The sequence below is a fragment of the Rhinatrema bivittatum genome, chromosome 1 (genome assembly GCF_901001135.1).
Source record: "Rhinatrema bivittatum chromosome 1, aRhiBiv1.1, whole genome shotgun sequence".
Lineage (NCBI taxonomy): Eukaryota > Metazoa > Chordata > Amphibia > Gymnophiona > Rhinatrematidae > Rhinatrema > Rhinatrema bivittatum.
Genome location: NC_042615.1, coordinates 683,802,222 through 683,825,284, shown reverse-complemented (window position 1 = coordinate 683,825,284; position 23,063 = coordinate 683,802,222). Strand labels below are relative to the sequence as shown.

Genomic DNA, 23,063 nt, shown 5'->3' with positions numbered 1-23,063 from the left:
TCTTGTAGAGATGTGAATCGTGTGATCGATCGTCTTAACAATCGATTTCGGCTGGGGGGGGGGAGGGAATCGGATCGTCGCGGTTTTGTTTTTTTAAATATCGTGTAAATTGTAAATCGGGGGAGGGCGGGAAAACCGGCACACTAAAACATCCCTAAAACCCACCCCGACCCTTTAAAATAAATCCCCCACCCTCCCGAACCCCCCCCCAAAATGTCTTAAATGTGCAAAATGGCGCCGGCCATATTGCCGTACGGCAAAATGGCGCCGGCCGTATGGCAACACGATTCGAGTGCAGGAGGTTGTTCCCGGACCCCCGCTGGACTTTTGGCAAGTCTTGTGGGGGTCAGGAGGCCCCCCCAAGCTGGCCAAAAGTCCCTGGGGGTCCAGCGGGGGTCCGGGAGCGATCTCCTACGCTCGTGACGTCGGGGGATAGGAACCAAAATGGCGCTGGCGCTACCTTTGCCCTGTCATATGACAGGGCAAAGGTAGCGCCGGCGCCATTTTCTATCAACGCACCCGTGGCCCGAGAGTGGAAGATCACAACGGGACCCCCCCACTGGACCCCAGGTAATTTAAGACATTTGGGGGGGGGGTTCGGGAGGGTGGGGGATTTATTTTAAAGGGTCGGGGTGGGTTTTAGGGATGTTTTAGTGTGCCGGTTTTCCCGCCCTCCCCCTTCCCCTCCCCCCTTCCCCCGATTTACGATTTTTGACTATAAATCGGGGGAATTCTTATTAAATATTGACTCTAATGACTTTTGACGTTTTAAAATATATCGGACGATATTTTAAATCGTCAAAAAACGATTCACATCCCTACAATATGAACCACAAGTCTCTGACCTTGCACCCTAAGTGCAGTTTTACTGTTTTGCTGGAGGCCACACGATAGATAAGGATTCAGATTCTGTGCTGGCTGGCATGTACTGGGTACCAGTAGTGAGGCATGGGCGCTTGTGATATCTGAGCTGACTACCCGTAGCTGATTGCGCTGAACCCTTCTGAAACTCCAACCACACAGCAGCAGCTAGCGGTGGTACAGTTTGTTGCATGTAAAGATAAATCTTTCTTATGGTATGTAATTGGATGAACTTCTCTGTTCTTCTTGGCCTGTCTTTTTCCCCCTTTGGTCACTAGACAGCATTCCCACCATATCAGCACAGAAAGCTATGGTCAGGCCTTTCCTGCTAACTTTCCCTCATTAACGGACTTCACTGCTGCAGACCAGTAAAAGGGAGAAGCTCTGCAGTTCCTGGGGCTCGTAGTGGTACTGATAGTCTAACTCCTGCACAGCCCAGGTCCTGCTGCTTTTAGGCCTGAAGATGCCCCTTTCCAGTGACAGACCTGCATAAACTGGAAATAAATTCTTGTTTCCTGCAAAAAGGTTTATTTAAGGTGCAATATCTTCCTCTGTGGTTCTTGCTAGCACCATAAGTTTCTGCAGCTTTCTAAATAAAGAACTTGAGGTTCATTTGGATGCATTCCTTCACAGCATATATTGTAGTTTCAAGGACTGTGAGGAACCCGTTGCTACCTTATAGTAGGGTCAGTTTTCAGTATTAGGGTAACCACACATATGTGCTTAATCAAGACTTTTTATTCTGCATCTATTGAGATTCCTGAGACCTATACACAATACCAAATAATATTTATACTGTATATAGACCTTAGAAAAACATAATACAAAATTAGACATCTCAATCATAGATAAATATATTTTGAAACAGTTTTATCACAATATTCTATTTTTCTGATGAGTTTCACAACATGGAAATTTTAGTCCCATCAGCACCTTAGAAACAAGGTCATACTGAAATATTTATCACCTAGAGAAAGCTGTGCATAACCTTACAGACTTAACACTTCAAGCAGAAACCATGCGTTCAGCCTGAACATTTCTGGGTCATTGCTCTAATCTATGACTGAGTATTGCTTTATGAGCGTAAGATTTTTTTGTCCTTTTCAGAACTTCACATTTGGAATGAAGTAAGGACCAGAACTTTGTTTAATGCACACAGGGCTAAAACTAGGAATGCTGGCATAAAATGAAAATTGGTATCTCTCTTAATGCTTTTCTTTTTTTTTTTTATCATGATTGTTACCTTTATTCCTCATTATTCTTGGGCTTGGAAATTTAGATTTAATTGTTACATACATAAGAAATGATAATAGCCAAAAAAAAAAAAAGAGATTACTTAGGTAACATCACTTTCTCTTTGTTATAAATGAATGGGCATCCCCCTTCCCCATACACACACACACAGTTGCAAGAAATGTTGGGATCTTATAAATCACAGAAACATTAGCAAAGCTTAAAAATGAAAGCATTAATCTGAAAAAAAAAATCTTTCTGTCACGCTCTGGTACCATCATCCCCCCCCCCCCCCCATACCTGAAACACAGATCCAGGTCTGAAATCACAGAAACATGATGGGAGAAAAAAATCTGCATGGCCTATCTAGTGTGCCCATACACCCAACTAATTCAGCTTTACAATTCCCATCATCCCCTCGGCGATCCTCCGTGTTTATCTCAGATACTGCTTCTGACTCTACCACATTTAAGTTGGGCTGGGGAAAGTTAGGGCTTGCTTCCAAATCCATACACAGATTCAGTGTCCTAGCTAGTGCTGCAGAATTTAGCATCCTATACTGCAAAGGCAGAACAGGCCATGCTTCCTTCCCCCTTCTGCAAGGCAGGTGGCCATAACAGCTCTGCCACAGCTCACCGTCTCTGACAGCCGCTCTCAAAGATGTGCCCAGTGCTGCCACATCATTCACACCTCTCACTGCTACAGCGATGCAGGCAGTCAAAGATTCATCCGCAGTGTGTATATGATCAGAACGATAGCAATGATAGTGAACATTTATAAAAAGTTTATTAAAAGTAATTTTCCTACAAATAGATTAGTACTGAAAGCAGAAGCAGTATTGTATTTGATAGCCGCAAACAATTATTTCAGCTGAAAAGGAGAAGTATTTTCCTACACTTCCTGGTTAGTGCTCTGAGATTAATCTGGATCATAACGGATACGTTTCATTAGTCCAGTTTTGTCACATTCATTGTATGCCCTTAAGAAACCAGTGATCAATGATTGCAACATCAGATCGACAGTTGTAATCCCCACCCTACTGTACAAAGCTGAGACATAGGCACAGTACACACCTCAAGATGCTGGAGAATTTCTGAGAAAGATCCTCTGAAGCTAGTCAAAAGACAGCCGCACCATCACTAGTGTCCTCTCACAAGTCATCACAACAACCATTGACGTGATGATCATCTGACACCATCTTCCCTGGGCCAGTCACATTGCCTGGATGTCTGACTCCAAACATTTGAAGCAAATTCTCTTCTCCCTGATCGATCAAGGGAAGGCATACACTTAAAAGGAGGGCTGAGAAAGCATTTCGAGGATGCTCTCAATGCCAACATGAAGAAGTGCAACATCAGTACCATTGTGAGAGACCATTGCCCCAGACAGAGCGCCCCAGACAGAGGAAGAGCCTGTTTCAAGGATCTCTGCACTTTGAAAACCTGTAATGGCAACAGGAAGTGAAAAGCAGGAATGACAGAATAGTATACAGCCAACTGAATAAACAATCCAGGGCCACCTGTACTGCTCAGAATCATGTATCCAAAGCTGCAACTGAGTTTGTCAAACTCACAGGGTTATTCTTCAAATCGCGTAGGGCCCTAACTCCCATGATAATGCATTATCTTTCGCATCACGAGATGTATATGCAAATTTAGTCAAAGGGGAGGAATTTATGAAAATGAGGGGTGTTTAATGTTTTAATGTTGTGTGCGATAGCGTAATGCACATTATGACACCAGAAATAATTACACCTTTTTCCCTGGTGTTAAGCTGTGCAATATAGCAGGAGGGAGAGAAAGAGAGAGGGACTCTGGGTGGCACACATATTAGGCAACTATTTATACCACTGTAGGAGGGTCAACTAGTAACTTGAGATGCTATCAATACCAACTCAATATCAATTCATGAGAGTCCATTGCTCCAGAGGACCCCAGACAGAGGAAGAGCCTGTTTCAAGGATCTCTACACTTTGAAAACCTGTAATGTCAACAGGAAGGGAAAAGTAGGAATGACAGAATACTATACCTAGGTGCTATCAAGATAGGGCGAAAGAACATTGTACATTGTAGAAATCTCATCTTTGTGTTCCTTTCCTCATTCCAAATCACATCAAATGTTCATTGATGTGTACTGTACTGTTTGTACCTCTGACTGTGCATGTAAAACTGGCCCCCAAACCCTAGACCACCACCAAAACCTCACCTCGAGTTACTAGTTGACCCTTCTACAGTGGTATAAATAGTTGCCTAATATCAGATCCCTATAAATCATCCATTGTACCTGAAGATCGGAGGGTGGCCAATGTAACCCCAATAATTAAAAAGGGCTCCAGAGGTGATCCACGAGACCATAGACCAGTGAGCCTGACTTCAGTGCTGGGAAAGAGAGTGGAAACTATTCTAAAGATCAAAATCACAGAGCACATTCAAAGACATGGTTTAATGGAACACAGTCAACATGGATTTGACCAAGGGAAATCTAGCTTAACAAATCTGTTTCATTTTTTTGAAGGGGTTAATAAACATGTGGATAAAGGTGAACCAGTAGAAGTAGTGTATTTGAATTTTCAGAAGCCGTTTGCAAAGTCCCTCATGAGAGGCTTCTAAGAAAACTAAAAAGTCATGGGATAGGAGGCGATGTCCTTTCGTGGATTACAAACTGGTTAAAAGACAGGAAACAGAGAGTAGGATTAAATGGACAATTTTCTCAGTGGAAAAGGGTAAACAGTGGAGTGCCTCAGGGATCTGTACTTGGACCGGTGCTTTTCAACATATTTATAAATGATTTGGAAAGGAATATGACGAGTGATATTATCAAATTTGTGGATGATCCAAAATTATTCAGAGTGGTTAAATCACAAGCAGATTGTGATACATTTCAGGAGGACCTTGCGAGACTGGAAGATTGGGCATCCAAATGGCAGATGAAATTTAATGTAGACAAGTGCAAGGTGTTGCATATAGGGGAAAATAACCCTTGCTGTAGTTACATGATGTTAGGTTCCATATTAGGAGCTACCACCCAGGAATAAGATGGCTCAATGTGCTGCAGCAGTCAAAAAAGCAAACAGAATGTTGGGAATTATTAGGAAGGGAATGCTTAATAAAACAGAAAATGTCATAATGCCTCTTTATCGCTGTGAGACCGCACATTGAATATTGTGTACAATTCTGATCGCCGCATCTCAAAAAAGATATAGTTGCGATGGAGAAGGTACAGGAAGAGCGACCAAAATGATAAAGGGGATGGAACAGCTCCCGTATGAGGAAAGGCTGAAGAGGTTAGGGCTGTTCAGCTTGGAGAAGGACTAGGGGGCATTCCATGAAGTTAGCAAGTAGCACATTAAAGACTAATCCGAGAAAATTATTTTTCACTCAACGCATAATTAAGCTCTGGAATTTATTGCCAGAAGATGTGGTTAGTGCAGTTAGTGGAGCTGGGTTTAACAAAGTTTGGATAAGTTCTTGGAGAAGTCCATTAACTGCTATTAATCAAGTTTACTTAGGGAATAGCCACTGCTATTAATTGCATCAGTAGCATGGGATCTTCTTGGTATTTGGGTACTTGCCAGGTTCTTGTGGCCTGGTTTGGCCTCTGTTGGAAACAGGATGCTGGGCTTGATAGACCCTTGGTCTGGCCCAGCATGGCAATTTCTTATGTTCTTAAAGATTCTCTCTTTCTCAGTCTCTCTCTCTCTCTCTCTCTCTCTATGTGTTGCAGTAACTAAAAAATTACCCTAACCACACCCCTTTTTATCACAGGCAAAATGATAAATCTAGGCCTTGGACTGGCAAATCACTTTCCCAAAAGGCATCTAATTACCCCATGACAATATTCACAAGAAGCCAGTAGCATCACCAGATCAATTACTGAAGAAAGGTAATATAAAAACCTATGCAGTGCCAGTGGAAGGGTGTCCAGCTGCCCTAGACGATGATGTGGTCACACGATCTCTCTCTTTATCAAACACACACGTCAAATGACCCCAGCTCCTCAAAGAAATACATACCCAAAATGGAAAACACCTTCCAGCTCTTTACCTAACTCACACCACTTCTCATCTCATCCATCCTTTTCAAACTGCCACCCTTACCAGCTACTCGCCCGCCCCGCCCACTTCCGGCAACCTAGGCCACTGCCAACCCCATCTAAATCTTCTGCTGGCCCTGAACCTATGCCATATATATTTCTCAGGGAATACTTAGAATCTGTGTTATTTCACAAAATTGTTAAACACCAAAGAATTTAATCATTGCTCCCCTCTAAATTATTTATATTTTTATCTTTTTTTGTCCATTTTATCACATCACACACGCATGTAATTCTTCAAGCTTTTGACCATATTTTCACATCTCACTCATGAAGAACACTTAAAGACAAGAAGAATGGAAAAAATATTCTCCAAAATGACGCAAAAGGACATCAGAGGACTTATGGTAACTGAACCTTCCAAGCTGAAATTCACAGGTGTCAGACTCACAAAAGTATGATTAGGCTGTGTTTTGACAAAGATTGTCTGCATCAGGGAATCCTAACATTTGTCTACATCCATAAACAAACTTCCATCTCATTGTAGCATTATCATTTTTTTTTTAAAGATGTCAAAAATATCTCTGAAAAAGTAAGTGACAATGCTGCAATGAGATGGAAGTTTGTTTTTGGAAATAGGCAAATGTTCAGATTCCCAGAAGCAGGTAATCTTTGTTGAAATTAATCTCGTGTTGGACTTTTGTGACTTGGATGGCTGTGAATTTCAGTTTGGGATTTCTGTGAATCTCAGCTTGGAAAAACTGGACACCATGAGGCCTCTATATGCTTGTGTCATTATTTTAGGGAGTATTTCTATACATGTCCACTTGATCTCTAAATATTGGACATGTGTGAGATATGAAAATATGGACACTGTTTTAAGCATTACATGTGTGTGGATGTGATAGCATGAATAAACATAGTTAAAAATGTAAAGAATTTGGAGGTGAACAAAGGTAAGATCCTTGTGTGTGTGAAATAGCACCTATAGATTATAAGGAATCCCTTTATAAATACTTATGGCACAGGTGTTCCATATCATTTGTCCTCAGTAATTGATTTTGTGAGACATCTGGTTTGTTGTGAATCCTGAAGTGGCCTCATCAGCCATTTTTGGACCCACAAAAAGGACAATCATAAAAAACAATCATCTTTGATTCAAAAGGACTGGTGGTGCTGCTGCTGCAGTCCGATGAGCTTTCAGATCTGATTTCCCCAAGAAAAACAGGTTCATGCATAACAATAGGAAAAAATCATGCACACAACTATAAACTACCACTGTATAGTCAATAATTGTTCTGCAACATTAGTCTACTGTAAACTCTTTCTGCTGGAGACATTTGTTAACTCGAAGCCTGAGTGTTCCTGATAGTCCAGCATAACGACTAATCCTGAAATATGGTTACCCAATGACTCCAACTCCAAGTTATCATGGACAGGCATGGCAGTGCCATGCTTTACTTATTCTTCTTTGAAATTTGTAATCCTCATTTCCCTATGCAAAGCAAGACTACAATTTGTAGCATTAATAAGGATGAGAATTAATAAAAAAAAAAAAAAAGACTTGGTTCCACGTTCCAATAACCATGTCATCATGAAGGACTCCTGGACTTGTCCAATATGCTTAACTGGTGTTCAGAGGGTTAAGGCAATGACCAGATAGCAGCCTTTTGGCATAAGGCTGCTCCTCACCAGAAGGAAGGATATAGCTGCATAAGCTGCCGACTTAACAATGGCTCACATATCCCCAGGGAACTGCCTGAAAACAGATTTCATCTTGCCTTCTCTTGTACTTTTCAAAGCTTCCTGTTTTCTCACGGTCCTTTTGGACAGTTTACAGTCCTTCTCTCTTGTTCTTTCTCTCTCTCTCTCTGTTTGAGGAAAGGAACACCCTACTTATTAGGAACAAATTTAAAGAAGGCAAGGGAAGGACAGCACAGCAGTGGCCTTTGTGCCTCACTGCATGCCTCTGTTTTCTTCTCCTGTTCTCACAGCAAAATCAAAGCAAAAGGAAAAAAGACTGTATTGCTTTTTTTTGTATTGACCTTTAATCAGTACTATACACAGGGCTATCTACTGCTGTGGAACAGCAAGCTGCTTAAAAGATAATATATACAAAACCATGCTGTTCCATATTAAGAGCTATGTACGATACACAAATCAGGAAAACTTAAGTACTAGAATGTTGTGACTCCAAAGAGGATATTCCATCCTCATTATGCACTTTGCTGGAACACAGATTACTAGTGGCCTATCTGGTGATGTACCCTAACGTGCATGTTAAATAGTGCCTTGTGAGCAGTAAATACCCCTAACGCAACTGAGTTACATTTAATGCGGTTGTGCATGCTCTACATGCAAACCTGAAAATGGGTTCATTAGCTGTTGCCACAGTGTTTCAACCGCCCTCCCCTGTGCCTCCCTTGTGTCTCTCTCCCCTCCCTCCAGGATTGCCAGGCTTTACAGCAGCAAGAAGACTTTTGGCTCTGTAAACAAGCAGTGTAACTCATTTACAAGGCTACTGTAAGACAGATCAGCAGGGGAAGGACACTTAAATGCTAGGGATATACAGGGGGAAAAAATGTCATTTTCATTTTCTGCTATTTAGCTTTCTATTTCAGTTCTATGATTTTTTTTTGTTTCTATTACAGGCAATTAGTGCTTCCCTTCTCTGTTCTCATTGACTATAATAGAAACAAAATGAACAATGCTCTAACAAATGGGTCTGCCTTCATTCCCTCCCCCATTGAGGGGCGAATGATACCCCTCTGTCCACCGAAGAATGTGTCCTTGCCTCTTCCCCTCTCCAGCATTTGTCCCCTGCTGGGGGAGCCTGTCCTGTGGCTTCTGACCACATCCACCTTCCAGTGTCTATTACCCTTTCTCTCTCTCTCTCTGCGCCTTACCTGTGGCGGCTCTGGGCCTCCTTTTCTTTTTGGCCAATGGTGGGATAGACTCCACAGGTGACCCTAGGCTTCTTCCTCTCTTCAGCAGCTAAGTCCAACCAACCTGGTGCTGTACTCATGAGCAGAATGGGGTGGGCCATGAGGACTATGGTCCAACCAACATTTTGCCTCATATGGCATCAGTAGCCAGAAACTAGGAAATACCGTGCAGATGTTCACTTGGCATGAAAAATATTTTTAAAAAAATCAGCATGGGACCTATGAGTATACCTGGGAACCCTCTAGGTTTGACCAGGAGACTCCACAATTCTAGCAGAATTGCCAGATCTCTGGGCCAACACCTAAAATTTCTGGATGCCCTGCTGCTGCTACTTGTAGTGAAGCAGCCTGTGCAGCCTGATTGACATGTACAGGCCAATCAGATTCCCCCTCTCTTTTTCTTGGCCCCGCAGTTAATCAGATGCCTCCTCCCTTTCTCTTGCCCAAGTGAGCCAATCAGATGCCTCCTCCTTTTCTCCTGCCCCAGCAAGACAATTGGATGCTTCATCCCTTTCTCCTACCCCATGGACCAACTGGATGCCTCCTCCCTTCTTCCTGCCCTTCTGATTGACCTACGGGGGCAGGAAGAAGGGGGAGTCCCATCAGCCCATGGCAGAAGCAGGGTATGGCATGACTGGAAGAAGGAGGAGTCCCATCAGCCATGTGGGCCCTAAGAAGGAGGTTGCTGCTGCAGCTGCTGGGTTTGTGGTGGAGAGAGATAATGGGTGAGTGTTGGATGAGGGAGTGAGTGTGAGGGGGAAAAGTGTGCATATGTGTGGGAGAATGAGAGGAATATGAGTGAGTATGTGTGTGGAAATGAGCATGTATGTGAGTGAGAGAGAGAGCATGAGAGTAAATATGTGAGTGTGTTAGAGGGTATATGATTGAAAGAGGAGAAAGCTTGTGCGCAAACTGCACATACTGCCCAACCTGCCCCCTCATACTCACCTTCAACCCTCCTATACACCCAACTGATAAAAATGTCATGGTGACTGTAAATCTAAAGTTTCTAGTGTGTCTGTGAGTCAGTATATACTCACAAGCCCTGGAGCAGCCCTACTTTAAGTTCTTACATGGGTTCCCACGGTAACTGAAAACCTATGTGCTTGAAGGAGGTAAGGTCACTGAAGGGTCTGTGAGCATGCACCGACTCACAAGCCCCACACTGAACCATGAGAGAGGAGTAGGAAGGAACCATGGGAGTAGGAAGTGGAGGAGCTGTGAAAGTGTGGGGAGCATGAGAAGGAGTGGGGCTGAGAAGGGCCAAGGTAGATGGGCCTACCATAAATCATTGGGGTAATTTACAAGGAGCAGCAGTTACAGCCCTGAACAGCAGTGGTTCAAAAGCATTTGGCTACCAAGAAGGCAGGACTAACCTGCTTGCAGAGGCCATGGTTAAAATAAAAATGTCAATAAGGACAGGGAGGCTAAAATGTTTTTAATTTTTTTCCTTCTCTGATGGCCTTGAACTTCTTGATCTAATTCAGCTATTTCTGTAATTTTGTTTCCCCTGAGGAAGGCATATGTCAAGACATTGGCCCATGTATAGATTCAGATTTGGGATCTGTATTTTTCTCTGTTTGTGATTTATTCTATCCAGGGGTTGTGAACATTTTATACTAATAAATCAAAACCCAATGAGATAGAAACAATAAGTATCAAAGAAATATAATAATTTCCATGTCTTCATTTGTTCTATATGTTATATTATCATAAATAAATTATACTATTATGGTAGACCATCATACATGGACGCCAATGGCAATATACTTAAATAGCTACTTAGTGCCGTCCTCTGCTATAATCATTGGTCTATATACAGTGTATGTGTTTTCAAAATCCAAGTATTGAAATAAGTGCAAAAAACAACTTATCTTCATAAAAATGCTCCTCTCCAAACTATGTTTTTGTATGTGGCCACCACTCTCAAAACTTGACACAACTTGACGCAACCAGAAGGAAATTCTGGTCCCAGGGCATTTTCCTAAGCAGAGGAATAAGAGAGAAAGCCCAGGAGGAAACAGGGAGGCCCTGGGGATGAGAAGAAGGCAGCTGCTATGACAAGACTGTCTCTTGTTGTAACTTTTGATTTAGAACTGCTGAGGTAACAGACCTTTCTACCTCTTTTCTGTTATACTGTAAATAATAAAGCTGATTCTATGGAGAAAAGGCTAGAGTCCAGACTAATTTGTCCTCTGGCACCCTTATACAGCCAATAACCGCTTGCACGTTATCACAGATAACTATTGTAAAACAAAAATAATCATGTATCTCTTAAATCAGTGGTTCCCAAACCTGTCCTAGATTGCATATACATTGTGGATATCCTGAAAACCTGACTGGCTTGCGGTCCTCCAGGACAGGTTTGGGAACCACTGTTTTAAATGACATGAAGAACAGAGTGAATCAACAAAGGGATTTTAAAAAATATATACAAAATAAAAAATGAATTAAAAAAAAAAAAGATCAAACAAGACATTAAAATGATAAATAAGAATTCAATACTAAAATGTATGATGTTTGTTACAAAGGAACAAATAATGTTACCACTGGAAAATATAAAATTAAAAATAAAAGCATGCAATAATTAAATATAAAATTAATGAAAATAAAAATAAATAGGATAAAATATTCAGCTGACAAACATCAGAAACTTCTATTGCTAAACAGCAAAGCTGGAGCTCACAAACACTCAATTTATTCATTCATTCAGAATACAAGAAAGGCTAAAAATGTAGGTACAGGAGTATCTTTTTGTCGTACAAGTTTTGGTAAACAGTTTAGAACTAGGAAGGCAAATAAGGAGGAGGACACATATGGGCATTTAAGGCAGATTAGTGAGAGGGAGAAGATGGAACAGGAAGATCCACCAGTTATTAATCCTGGCATCCTAACCTTATTTATATCAGAAGAAAGTCTCCTCAGTAAAGGTTTATCCTATGTCCCTATGGCTAAATGTAATGTTTTTCAAAGAAAGGCCAATTTGTTTAAGTTCATCAGGAACATTTTTCTCCACAGATACTGCTAAACATTCAGATATATTCTTAGTTAAGAGAAATTCACAATGGGTTACAATGGGTTCCTCCAGGAATACCTGACCCTTTAGTCCACACCTTTCACCATTTTGTTCTCAGCAGGGACAGCAGAATGCCTTTTTGGTTGGGGAACAGGGACTAAACAAATCATCCAACTTCTTCACTCTCCCATCCCCACCAGCTGCCATCACCAATTTCTAATATTTCTTACTTATGTTTACATTTTTCTTTGTTGTTAATTGTTTTTTTTTTCTTGTTTTGTATTATAAATCTTGGGAGTACCTACCCCTGATGCAGGCATCTCACTGAAATATGGCCATGTTGGGTATTGTTTAATATATTATCCAATATATTATGGAATACTATTCATTTTTAAATATATATGTTTTATGTTTTGTCACATTTAGTTTAACTTTACAGCTATAGCTACCTGTATTTTGAGATTCTGATATTTATATTTTGGTTGTTTTACTCCCAGATTAAAGTATAGTGCTCACTGATTTCTGCTCTGTGAATATACATCCTTTTTTATACCTTCATTAGTGTATCTGCAGAGTATAAAATCATTTTTCTCGCATTGTTTTTGACAGCTGTGTGGAAAGGAATTTAACAGAATGCACAATTTAATGGGTCACATGCACTTGCACTCGGATAGCAAACCATTCAAATGTGTCTACTGTCCCAGCAAATTCACCTTGAAGGGAAACCTTACAAGGCACATGAAAGTCAAACACGGTGTTATGGAAAGAAGATTTCATTCTAAAGGTAAGAATCATTAACATGACTGTGTATATGCTTCAGTACCATACAAAACACAATAGAGAGGTTCTTATTCAGGCACTGGTTGGATCTCTGGCTAACTTTGGAAGGGTTCTTAGTAGTGCAGCCGCACTACTGAATACAGATGGCTAGCTTAAAGAAGAGTTTATCCAGCTATCGTTTGGACAGCTCTATGGCACAAGCAGAGTTAGCCAGATATTTTATCTGGTTATCCAAACTCCTCCCAGAAAAAACACCCAGAATGCCCCTATGTTATCCGACTGCATAGGAACATTCTAGATAATGAGAAATCCAAATGAATAAGTGCCCAAAACATTCAAAAGTTGGCATTTAGCCGAATAACTTCTGAGTTATCCTGCTAAATGCCTCTGAATATGGACTTCCTAGCACATAACAGTAATGGAAACAAGGTGGATAGAAACACAACAATAAACTTTCCTATGTTTTTATGATAAGCAAATGTGGATGAACTTTGTATAGGAAAACCAGTTTGTGTAACCTATTACCACTTTTGGAAGTGCATATGTCACCAGGCTCAAATTCAATGTCTGCAGGATTCTCAAACCCTATGAACAAAAAGAGAATTTGAGGAAAGCAAAAGATCTTTAATAATCTCTCCCACATGAGACTTCAACAAATAGGAAGATGAGGAATAATAGAGAGATTTGATATACATGTCAATAATAATAATATGAAGTACATAAAATATCGAGAGGACATAACCTGTATAAAGCGAGGATCAGTCTCTGATTTGTTTTGTGGGTTCAGCAAATGGGTCATGCAGATGATGAAGTGGACCAGTGTAGAGGAAGTGAGGTGGTTAACACTTCTCCCTTTCTCTCTTGATCTGGTCAGGAAGAGATAAACCTCTCTCTCCCCTCCATGAACTCTGCCCCTCCAGACTAGCTTCCCTTTGCTGGCTCCCACCTCGAGTCCTGAAAAATGAAAATTGCTCAAGGATATCTTCAAACACTTGAAAGTGAATTTTAAAAGCCCACATGTGCATCAATTAGGGGATGCGCAAATTTGTTGGGCCAGCGTGCGCTGAGCGGATTTTAAAAGCCAACCGAGTACGCATGTTCTTGCTGCTATCCACACCAATCAAAAGTTCCAAAAAGGGGCAGGATGTGGGTGTGGTCTAGGCAGGGTATTGGTGTTCCTGAATTTAAAATAGAAATTTGCACATAAATACTTATACACACTGGTGCTCACCGGGCTCCCCACCACATAACTTTACTTCTGCTATGGATGACATGCAACTTCTAAAACAAAAAAATCTAGGTAGATCAGCGCAATTTTAAAGGTTGGGGCTAATAGGGGAGAAGGGAGGCTATTAAACTGGGGGGGGGGGGGGTTGTAAGTCTTAGCCCTTACCTGAGTGAACTGGGAATGAACTGGGAAAACTGATAATAACCTTGGCGTCCGTGTCTATTAAAATCCCCCCACTTATGCGGTAGAAGCGGCGTTTGCATGCATAAGCGCATGTCCACTTAAAATTGCATGCACATGTGCACGCAGTCCGTCTGTTTTATAACAAGCATGCATATACGCACATATGTGTTAAAATGGCCGTGTCCCTGAGGCTGACGAACGTGTGCACATGGGCGCCCGCAAGCCTGTTTAAAAGTTACCGTCTTCATTTTTATTCATCTGCAGATCCCAGCCAGCAAGTATAGACATAGCATATAGAGGGCCTCTTTGTACCTTCATTAGTGTATCCGCAGAGTATAAAATTATTTTTCTCTCATTGTTTTTGACAGCAGTGTGGAAAGGAATTTAACAGAATGCACAATTCAATGGGTCACATGCACCTTTTTTTTTTTTTACTCACTCCTCCATGGAATCCACCCCTCTCAGTCCTCCCAACTTCACCCTTCCAGCAGTGTACAGACCTCCACGCTCTGACCATACTGTCAGGGCACTCCTCGTATTGGAACGACCCCGTTCTCCGACCTTCTGGCCATTTCCTCACGGGAGGAAGACTCACCTCTTCTCCAGTGCCTTGGCCTCAGGCTTCTTCTCGTGAGAGGAAAAGCCCCTGCAGGGCCCTGCTGCATCCTGGGAGGGTCCCTTGGCCCACCAGCCTGTGGACTAGCTGCTCCAGGCTCCCTACATCCTGGAGGTCCCTCTCTCTATCCTCCACGCCATTCTCAGAAAGGGCAATTCCTGCTGAACTGACCCAGAGTTTATGCCTTCCCAGGTCACTCTCCAACTAATTATCTCCTCTCATCTCTCTTAAGGGTTCACTCTCTCATACCCCATAACACACGAACAGGTTAGCCCAACTGAATAAAACACAAACCATCATTTGCTCAGTATCACAACAACTAACAACACTTCTTTCCCAAACTCTTCACAACAAAGACAATTCCTTGGGCTCCCACCCCCAAGATATCTTGTACTAATGTGGAGGGACAGGAGCACAGTCTGTGACTCCCCCAAGGAAATAATAATAATAAACGGATGCTATATAACATGCATAAACTTAAACCTTGGTCTGATTTGTTTGATTTATATTCTGCCTTTCAGAAATTTCAAAGTGGATTACATTCAGGTACTGTAGGTATTTCCAGCCACACGTTGTATATATGAATATCCATACCACTCCAACTGTTTGTAATTTTTCTTTCCAGTTCACTGTACCCTTGGCTATAGTAGAGAACCAAGTCAAGATTTGATAGGATTCTTAAAAATTGAGATTGAAAGGTTTACTTAACAATGTTCAGTATTAGAAGACAGTTGAAAACAGGGAAAGCAGGTCCTGATGAACTAATTTGTGTTTGCTGGGAATCCCGTAAAATGTGAAAGTCAGAGAACTGCTGACTGAGTGTGCATAATGGCTGAATGTAGAACTGAACCTTTCAAGAGCCTAGAAAATGTTATTTATGCAAAGGAATACGGAAAGACCTAGATCTGCAATTATTAAAATACATAATTATGCTAGAAAGGTAAGAGTACTGATGGTACATAATAAAAAAAAGATGATTTTCTTCTAGGGGGAAAAAGTATTAATATTACAGGAATATTCTTCAAATGTAAAAACATGACAACAAGAGGTACTGTGTTTTTTTAAGAAAAATATAAATTGTGAGAGCAAGGTGGCTGCTGCAGCCTAGATACAAACCTGCTGTCCCCGCTGGCTCACTATTTACAGTTCCTGGCTGGGTTATTCCTTAATTCCCTGTGATGTTTTCAATCAAATTTGTTATGCCAAAGAGGAAGAAAAAGCCATGGGAGTTCCCTGCAGAGACTCCCATTCTGAGTTCAAAAGACAGGTTCCCCTGTCCCCTCAAACTGATGCTGTGGGAACCTGCAGGAAATTAATTTGTCTGCATCTTGGTAACCTCGAACAGGTCTGGGTATTCATCTCTGACTGATGGAGCTGCTCTGGCTTTGGATCTTAGAAATCATTCCTCCGCCATGAGTGGACTGTTGGTGTTTGCTGAGGGACACAGTATTTGCTTCACAGACAGAATAACAGTATGTGGAAGAATTGCTGGAAGCTGCTTTTGTGAAATTATACTCAGGGAAATTGCAGCCTGGTGTCACGGTTCAGCTGGCTGAAGTCAGGGAGCACCCCTGCAGAGGTGAAACAGGACCACAGGGCAGGCCTAGGGCTGATCTTCTGCCTAAACAGCCCCCCTCCCCCTCAGGCTGAGCCCTTGAGTTCTGGGGGCCGGTAGGACTTGTCTCCTGCAGAATATCATGGCTAGAGCAGGCATGGACTGGGAGCTGTGTACAGGCTGGGAGCTGGATTCAGGCACTGGCACTGGCTGGGAGCTGGATCCAGGTACAGGCTGGGAGCTGGGACTAGGCAAAGACTGGGAGCTGGGACTGAGAGAAGACAGGAGCTGGATATAGGCAGGGCTGGAAGGCTGGCACTGAGGGCAGCAAGGGATAGATACAGACACAAGCTGGGAACTGGATACAGCAGGGCTGGAGGCTGGGACTAGGTACAGGCTGGGCTGGAGACAAGCAGGGGTGGTTCTATAATGAGGCAAGGTGAGGAGGCTGCTTCAGGCAGCAGAATTTTGAGGCAACAAAAAATGCCCCTCTCAGATGCCACTATGATGTCTGCCTCACCCTGCCTGCCCCTGCTGCAGCTGCCGACCCAGGCCAGTAGTGGCAGAAAATAGGAGGGTTACTGCTGCGGGCTGCCGCCACTGGAGGCCAGGCTGGTGGCAGCTGAATGGAGGAGGGACGCCGCCGCCACTAGAGGCCAGGCTGGCGGCATGAAGGAGGGATTGCCAACACTCCCAGAGGCTAGGCCGGCGTGCCAGTGGTGGCTGAAGAGAGGAGGGGCAGGGGGGGCGGGACGAGGGACCGCCATCTCATCCCTCACCTCAGGCAGCAGATTGCCTTGAGCTGCCCCTGGAGACAAGGACTGGTATCAAGGACAGGCCAAAGACAAAGGACAAGGGAAAGGCTTGGGAAACAGACAAGAACTGGACTGGGTAGGGCAGAACAAGTACTGGACAAGACAAGACAAGACTAGACTAGGACTGAACAAGGATAGGACTTAGACAAGGACTAGACTGGACTAGACAGAACAGGCAAAAATAAACAGGAAAGCCTCTCAAAGCACAAGGCTGACTAGGTGAACCTAGAAGGCCCGAAGGCCACAAGGCTGGATAGGAAAGCCCATGAGGGCATCAAGCAAGGCAGGTAGGTCTGGAAAGCTGCAGAGCAAGGCGAGAGGGCCTGGAAGGGCCCAAATCAAGGCAAGTAAACTTAGAAGGTCAAAGAGCAAGGTAGGAGGCCAAGGTAGGCCACAAGGCAAGGTAGAAAGCCTGGGTAGTCCACAAGACAAGATAGAATAACAAGGCATAGCTAGCCAGGTCAGAGAGCCAAGGTGTCTCAATGAAGACACACTGAGAGAATGGACAGGCTGGAATAAGTAGGCCTGGGGGTTGAGCCATCAGGTAATCAGTGAGAAAGTAACTTGTGCAGCTGGGAGTAGAACTTGCTGAGGACCCCTGGTGGAGGGGAGGCTGTGCAGCAGGTAGAACCATAGCAACAGTTCTTCTTTGGAGGTGAGTTTGCAGTCAAATCAAATCACCTTAGAGACTTTGTGGCTGCTGTTCTTGATCTTCAGAAGGCACTAGTCCCAGTCCTTCAAACCCTTGAAGATATAATCAGGTCTTGGAGATAGGTTGACAGGACCAATGCTAGCATTTTTGCTGCCCTGTGTGAAAAATTGCTGTGCTCAAACCCCTCCTCCATTCTGTTTTTTTTAACACAAATGTTTTGTTGTTTTCCTCAATAACAAACACACAATAGAAACTGTCAGTCTCATGCTCTGTCCCAGGCCCCCTTTTGCTGCCAAATAAAAGCCCTGCTCCCTCCAGCAATCCAAATTGTCAAAATTGACACACATTCCTGAACCTCTTTTACCCCATTCACAGGTTCAAATTTCTAGATTGTGCAGGAACGATCCTCAGATGCTCCTTCTCCACCTACCGGTACATTAAATTATAGCTGGCACCAGTTTGGTGTACAGAAAACCATGCACTGCTCTGCTGCCACCCAGGTAGGCAGGCAGGCAGGCTTCCATTCAGACACACATGACCCCATTCCAGGCAGGCTCCCATTCACACATGGACTCATCCCCTCCAGGCAGGTTCCCATTCACACATGCCCCCTCATTCCATCCCAAGCAGGCTCCCATACACACACGTACAGGCAGGTTCCCATTCACACAAACACATATCCCTTATCCCCCCAGGCAGGCTTCCATTCACACACACATACCACGCCCAGACAGGCTTCTATTCCCACCCAACCAACCTTACATCCTAGGCAGGTTCCTATTCACTTATCCATTCCAGGCAGACTCTCATTCAAAACCAACCAACCAACCAACCTACCCACCCACCATCCATCCATCATAAGCAGGACCTCATTCACAAGCCACCTACCCATCCCAGGCAGACTCCCATTCACACAAACACATATCCCTTATCCCCCCAGGCAGGCTTCCATTCACACACACACACACACACACACACACATCACGCCCAGACAGACATCCATTCCCACCCAACCAACCTTACATCCTAGGCAGGTTCCTATTCACTTATCCATCCCAGGCAGACTCTCATTCAAAACCAACCAACCAACCAACCAACCTACCCACCCACCATCCATCCATCATAGGCAGGCTCTCATTCACAAGCCACCCACCCACCCATCCCAGGCTACCTCTTATTCACATCCAGCCATCCCAGGCAGGCTCCCTTTCGAACACACACATCACACATGCAACCTATGCAGGCAGCCAAGTGGCGTCCACAAGGTCTGTCTTACTCTTCCACTCCTGCACCCAGTGCCTCGTTCCTAGGGGTAGGATAGGATTCACGTCAGAGCTGTAAAAGGTTTTTTAAATGTGCAGATAAAAATAAAAAGTAAAAGTACTTTCCTTGCACTCAATAAGTGCCTGACAAGATACCATGTTTCATTCTCTGCTTCAGGGGTTTATCCTGCATAGTTTCAGTGCAGTTTATCCAAACATATTATCTGCTTGCTACCTCTCAGCATCTTATGAGATGGTTGCCATAAGATTGTAAGACACTGAGAGATAACAAGCAGATATAAATTTTGGTTAAACTGCGCTGAAACTGTCAGGCGTGTATTGAATGCAAAGAAAGTATTTTTGCTATTTAATAGGACCAATAATTAGTTATGACCCATAGCATGTTAAAGTCCATTATGAGGTAGAGAGCCATGCACAGCTGGTATAAAAGTCCTTAATATACATTTATCATTTTTTGTCTCATTTATAATAGTGGACTGTCTTAAAAAAAAAGTAAAAGAACAATCTTTGGGCATCTACTCCAGATTCACCAACTGAGCAACTACCTTGACAAACACAACTTAGCTACCATAATTCAAGCATTAATCACCAACCAAATTGAATATTGTAATTCTATATCCAACGACTTCTCTCAGTACAGTCTGAAATGCCTCCAACTCTTGCAGAATACTGCTGCCAGAATTTTGGTAGTGGTCAAGGCAGCTGACCACATAAAGCCTACCTTACATCAGTTACACTGACTCCCAGTCAAAAGCAGAATAATATTCAAAACCCTTTGATTCATCTTGAAATAATGTGAATAAAAAGGCCCTTGAGAATCTCCCAACTTCTTTCCTTCCTCACTCTCGCTAGAAAACCCTGATCCTCCCAAATGGCCCTTGTTTCCTCTCCTCCTCTGGCTTCTGTCAGATTGACTTGCACAAATCGTCATGCTTTCAGCTGTTATGCACTAAAAAAAAAAGCTGCCACTCCCCCTTTGCCTCACTTTCTGGAAAAAAGCTAAGGCTTGGCTGTTCAACCAGGCCTTTCCATAGTTCAGCCTCTGCTCAGTAGAGAAGAAAAAATAAACATGAAATGCTACGATGATGATACATTTGGTTCAATTATGAGTCAAATGACCCTGCAATTAATGTTGTTATTGTACCGGTAAATTTAATTTAAATGTGATTAAAATCCACCTTGAGGCCATTCTTGGAAAAAGGCAGAATATCAAATGCTTATAAATAACTAAAATAAACCTGAGATCATAGTGGCCTTTGTGTGGTCTCTTTGGGAGTAATTTTGCAATGTCGCACATAAGTTAGCTGGCAAATATGCACATAACTTATACCCGTTTTCAAAGTGGACTTACACACATAAGTCCATCTTGAAAATTATCCCTCCAAATGTACCTACACCTGTTGTTTAGTGCGTGGAATGTTTCTTCTGGAAATGTATGCGCACATGTTTGAATTTTCAAATGCATGCGCATGAGTGCCAAGCCCTCCCTCCCCCATAATGCCTCCGTTCAGTCCAGGTAAACTTACTCATGAAAGGGACATACAGGTGGGATTTTACCTGCATATCGGGATTGCAATTTTTCAAAAGCTCATTTCTATGGGTAAAGTACTTGCCCACAAAAACCTCTTTGAAAATTTCCCTCCTCTTGGGTGGAAACAAGACAGAAGGTGATGTTAGAATTTCAAAAAGGGCCCATTTTTTCTCTGTTATCACTTTATTTATTGTGCTCACTCATTTTTAAGTGGACCTTATCTTTTGGTAAGTGAACGTGGATGGGAAGGTATGAAACACTTAAACTACCCTTGAGATTTTCCTCTTGAGTACTGCAGCTTACCAAGGACCAGCCACCGATAATACCTGTTTGACATTTAAAGTAACGGCATTTTTTTTGTGCATTATACACAGGGTGTGGAAGAGGAAGAACTGGGCTGCCTCAAACAGGTGTCTCGAGGAACATGGAACAAGAAGAGCCCTTTGACCTCTCCCAGAAAAGAAGAGCGCAGCTGACCTCATTTCATTCAGATGGGGAGAGTGCTAAGGGCAGCTCCTGCCACGAGGAAGAGGATGACAGCTGTTGCAGTCCTGGTGTGTACCACCATCAGGATAAGGTGTACTTGCGACAGGACATAGCCAACAAGCGTGAACATGCTGGTGGAGAATCCTATTGCGAGGAAAAGGAGGACATGTTAAGTGAAGAAGAGGGACTAGAAGAGAAGGAAAGAAGAGATCAAGAAGAAGAAGAGGACAGCAATAAAGAAGAATGTCTGAACTTACGACACTTTGAAAATAATAGACGGAGACATTCTATCACCGATTACCTGTACTTTAAACACAGGAACGAGAGTTTAGGGGAATTATTGGACAGGAAAATGCAAAGTGCCTTTGAAAAACATACCATACTTTTAGGAATTTAAATGAAAAGCTTTTAAAGTACATTCAAGAAAGAGAGAACTTGATTACATCACAATCAAAGATATATTTTGACATGAACTATAATTCACTGTGAGCTCATGCTTCACAAGGATGTTCACGGATGAACAAGTCAAAGAAATCCATATAACTTAAAATAACATAACCCTGATGCAGAAGTGTTCCTGTTGGGTTTTATTACCAATAGGAGCATCATTTCATCATAACATTTTATAGTACTACAATTATTAACATAATAAAATATAATACAGCTGCATGTATTAATTGTAATATACTATTATTAGAAGAATTAGAGCAAGTAATAAGGCCTACATGTCCTCTTCCTAGTGCAATCCTACCCTACACAAATCAACATCTGCACCCACCCTTACCTATAAATGAAGGAACAATATGTGAAATATATCAACAGTAAAAAACATAACAAATTAGTAGACTTCTAGAGAACAGAAAATGCTTAGCCTAGTCTACAATCATCAGACAAAAATCATGGGTATTTAAAAACAGCTTTACAAGAGAGCTGTAATGATAATGTGCTTTGTGGAAGGCAACCAATCATATGTGTGCAAATTATTTTCCACTGTTAACAAATGTTTGCAGCACTTTAGTATTCAATTTGATTAACACAGAGACAGTTATTTTGATTAATACTAGTAATGTCATGAATGACAAACTGTATTAAAGTGTTGTATAAAATCTTGAAAATGGAAATGATTTAAGTTTGACTGCAGTTTGTGCCTTCTGCAAACCATGATCACATTCCAAGTTAATGACAATTCTCTTTGAACACCTACTGAATCTCTAGAGATGTCAAATACTTGAGAGATACTGGAGGTGTATAGCCTAAAGCAATTGTTTGCAATGAAACATAGAATCCAAGGAAGGATTAAAAAATATATTGATGTATGAAAGCTAATGCATAGAGCTGTAGTCATTAATAGTGTAAACAGCACTGTTCCAGCTTCATATATATATAGCACCCGGAAAAATGACCACAGAATTGAAATCAAGCAATTGTAATTTTTGTATGTACAGCCTTAGGAAAAGGTTATAGTTTATTGAGATTATACTAGAACAGACTCATATTTTGCTTACTGATCTTAATAGTAGCATTTTGTTGTATCTTAGACAACATGTATACACTATCAGCCATAAACCTTTGCCTTAGTATATGCTACTGCAGTGCGCATTTCAGTACAACAGAAGATCACAGACATTTTCACCCCTATGATTTCTGTCATAGCAATATGAAGGAAAAATTGTAGTGTGGCAGTCCAGAAACATATTTCAGTAACATATTTTGCAATATATTTTTCTCTTTCTGCTTTCCACTATTCCAAGGCTGATTGGTCAGGTAATTTCAGACCCCTTTGCTAACTAGGGGATAGAAGACTCCTCTTACACTTTTCAGTGCCACGTGTGCCAGCAAGTATTATC

The 23,063-nt window shown here is 42.2% G+C and overlaps 1 protein-coding gene across 1 annotated transcript in view; it reads left to right on the top strand.

The window, feature by feature from the left end:
• The window catches only part of ZNF366 (zinc finger protein 366), a 139,638-nt gene extending 116,938 nt beyond the window's left edge, over positions 1-22,700 (top strand). The window contains exons 4-5 of the mRNA XM_029574683.1: positions 12,697-12,871; positions 21,105-22,700. Of these exons, the coding sequence (XP_029430543.1) occupies positions 12,697-12,871; positions 21,105-21,613 (684 nt within the window). The 3' untranslated portion in view covers positions 21,614-22,700. The remainder of the gene's footprint in view (positions 1-12,696; positions 12,872-21,104) is intronic.
• The last annotated feature ends 363 nt before the right edge of the window (positions 22,701-23,063 follow it).